Raw genomic sequence first — 1,838 nt, forward strand, 5'->3', positions numbered from 1 at the left:
TATGCATTGAGTGGAATAAACCCATTCCTGAAATAATTAATTTCAGCCTGTAATTAATTGTATATCAATTTATCCATAACTTTATTTTAAAAATTATGCTGACGATATTGTTTATATGCAGAGACATTTTGAGATGACAAATCTGCAAATGATCATATTTTGGATAAGGCTGATATATGAGTATGCTGTACTGCTACATGGCTCAGAGGAGAAACCTTTGATCAATGGAATTATAGCATCACCGACGATTAGTCTGATTGGGACGCACAAGGACCTACTCACGGGGAGTGATGCTGAGAAGCAGGCAAAGGTGAGATATTGTTAGTCCGTGAGTGTTTAATGGGATGATATTATTTGTTTTAAAATCTATAAATATTTTCATTACATATATACTATTCAATTCTATTCAAAGATTGATGTCGTATTAGGCAGAATTTTAGAGGAAATCAAAGGGACGCCATACGAGCGTCACGTAGATCGCGAGATGTATGCTGTAGACAACACCACAGCACTGGATGAAGGGATTCAAAAACTGAAAAGAAACGTAGGCGGTTTCATGAAGGGAATGGCAAGAACTGTTCCAATAAATTGGATGGATTTCCACATTGAGGTACAAGAAGCCGGAAAAACAACTCTGCGCATGTCTTTAGATAAGGTAGGCCTCGTATGCAATTTGGCAACTACAATGAATTATATTATTTCCGATTACGTTTTGCATTAAACCCTACTTTTACATTTATTAACAACTGATATTGGATTTCATTGGATTATTCCGATGTGATGCACAACAAGGATAACGACGAAAATCATGAGACTTACTTTTTAGCAGCACATCGAGTAACAATCCCCAATCTTTTCCGTTCTTTAACATGCATATGGGCCCTTTGCACACGGGACGAACGGCCTACGCTGGAGGTGAACTTGCATTTCATCCCTTCAGCTGAAACACAAGAACCAGGTGACCTATGTACAGATTTATCCCCACGGTTCGGCGCACACACAGTGAATAGCGAGTTTTAGATCTGCGACGACGAGTTACTTGGAACGGTATGACGTTATTGTAAAGCATATGCGCATGCGTAATTATATTTATAATGCTTGGGTTTCGTCGAGTTCATTCGTAGAGGACGTGAAATCAGCCGGGAATCCGTCGTCACAGACTTACACTTCTGACCAATCACAGTACGTCAATTGGGAGTCGATCATGTCAACACCTGGTCAACACTAGATAGATTCGTTTTCAAGCTCGCGAGTTATCTTGCTGGCCTCTGTTGTTCACCAAGAAAATATTGCTAGAAAATTGTAAGTTTAAACGTTATATATGAATATGATTACTTTTGTTTCAATGATTGATAATAGTAATGGTATAGGTAGGCCTATCACTTTTATTTTTGTTTGCTTTCATAGAGTAAAAATAACGTAAGGCTTCGGTCATCCATATCTAAACTTCGCGAACGCCTAGCCTAGGCCTAATTAATATAGTGTAGGCCTATATAAAGGCCTAGCCTAGGCCTAGTAGTATAGGCCTAAGCTAGGCCTGGTCTATATTAGGCCTATGTAGGTCTAGGCCTAGTATCCTACATACTACTACTACTACTGTACTACTACTACTACCATAAAGACATAAAACCCTACAAGAATATATGGATTGAAGAAAAAATATAATAAATTAGATACGAAAAATCAGATGCATCAGGCTATTTATTATTATTCCTATAATTAGGCATGGCCTAAGGCTAGGCTAGGGCCTAAAAATAAATGACATACTGTACCTAAGTTAGTAAATATTCATTGATTTTACTTTTTCAGATTATTAACGTTCAATAGTACTCTACCCA

The 1,838-nt window shown here is 37.6% G+C and overlaps 1 protein-coding gene across 1 annotated transcript in view; it reads left to right on the plus strand.

Annotated features, from left to right (window-relative positions):
- Positions 1–1,838, plus strand: part of LOC117124205 — a 30,681-nt gene that overhangs the window by 15,223 nt on the left and 13,620 nt on the right. Inside the window, exons 3-4 of the mRNA XM_033270354.1 lie at positions 122–310; positions 413–655. Coding sequence (XP_033126245.1) covers positions 122–310; positions 413–655 — 432 coding nt within the window. The remainder of the gene's footprint in view (positions 1–121; positions 311–412; positions 656–1,838) is intronic.

Source organism: Anneissia japonica, unplaced genomic scaffold (assembly GCF_011630105.1).
Source record: "Anneissia japonica isolate Jap-2015-1 unplaced genomic scaffold, ASM1163010v1 scaffold1072_len94636_cov127, whole genome shotgun sequence".
Taxonomy (NCBI): domain Eukaryota; kingdom Metazoa; phylum Echinodermata; class Crinoidea; order Comatulida; family Comatulidae; genus Anneissia; species Anneissia japonica.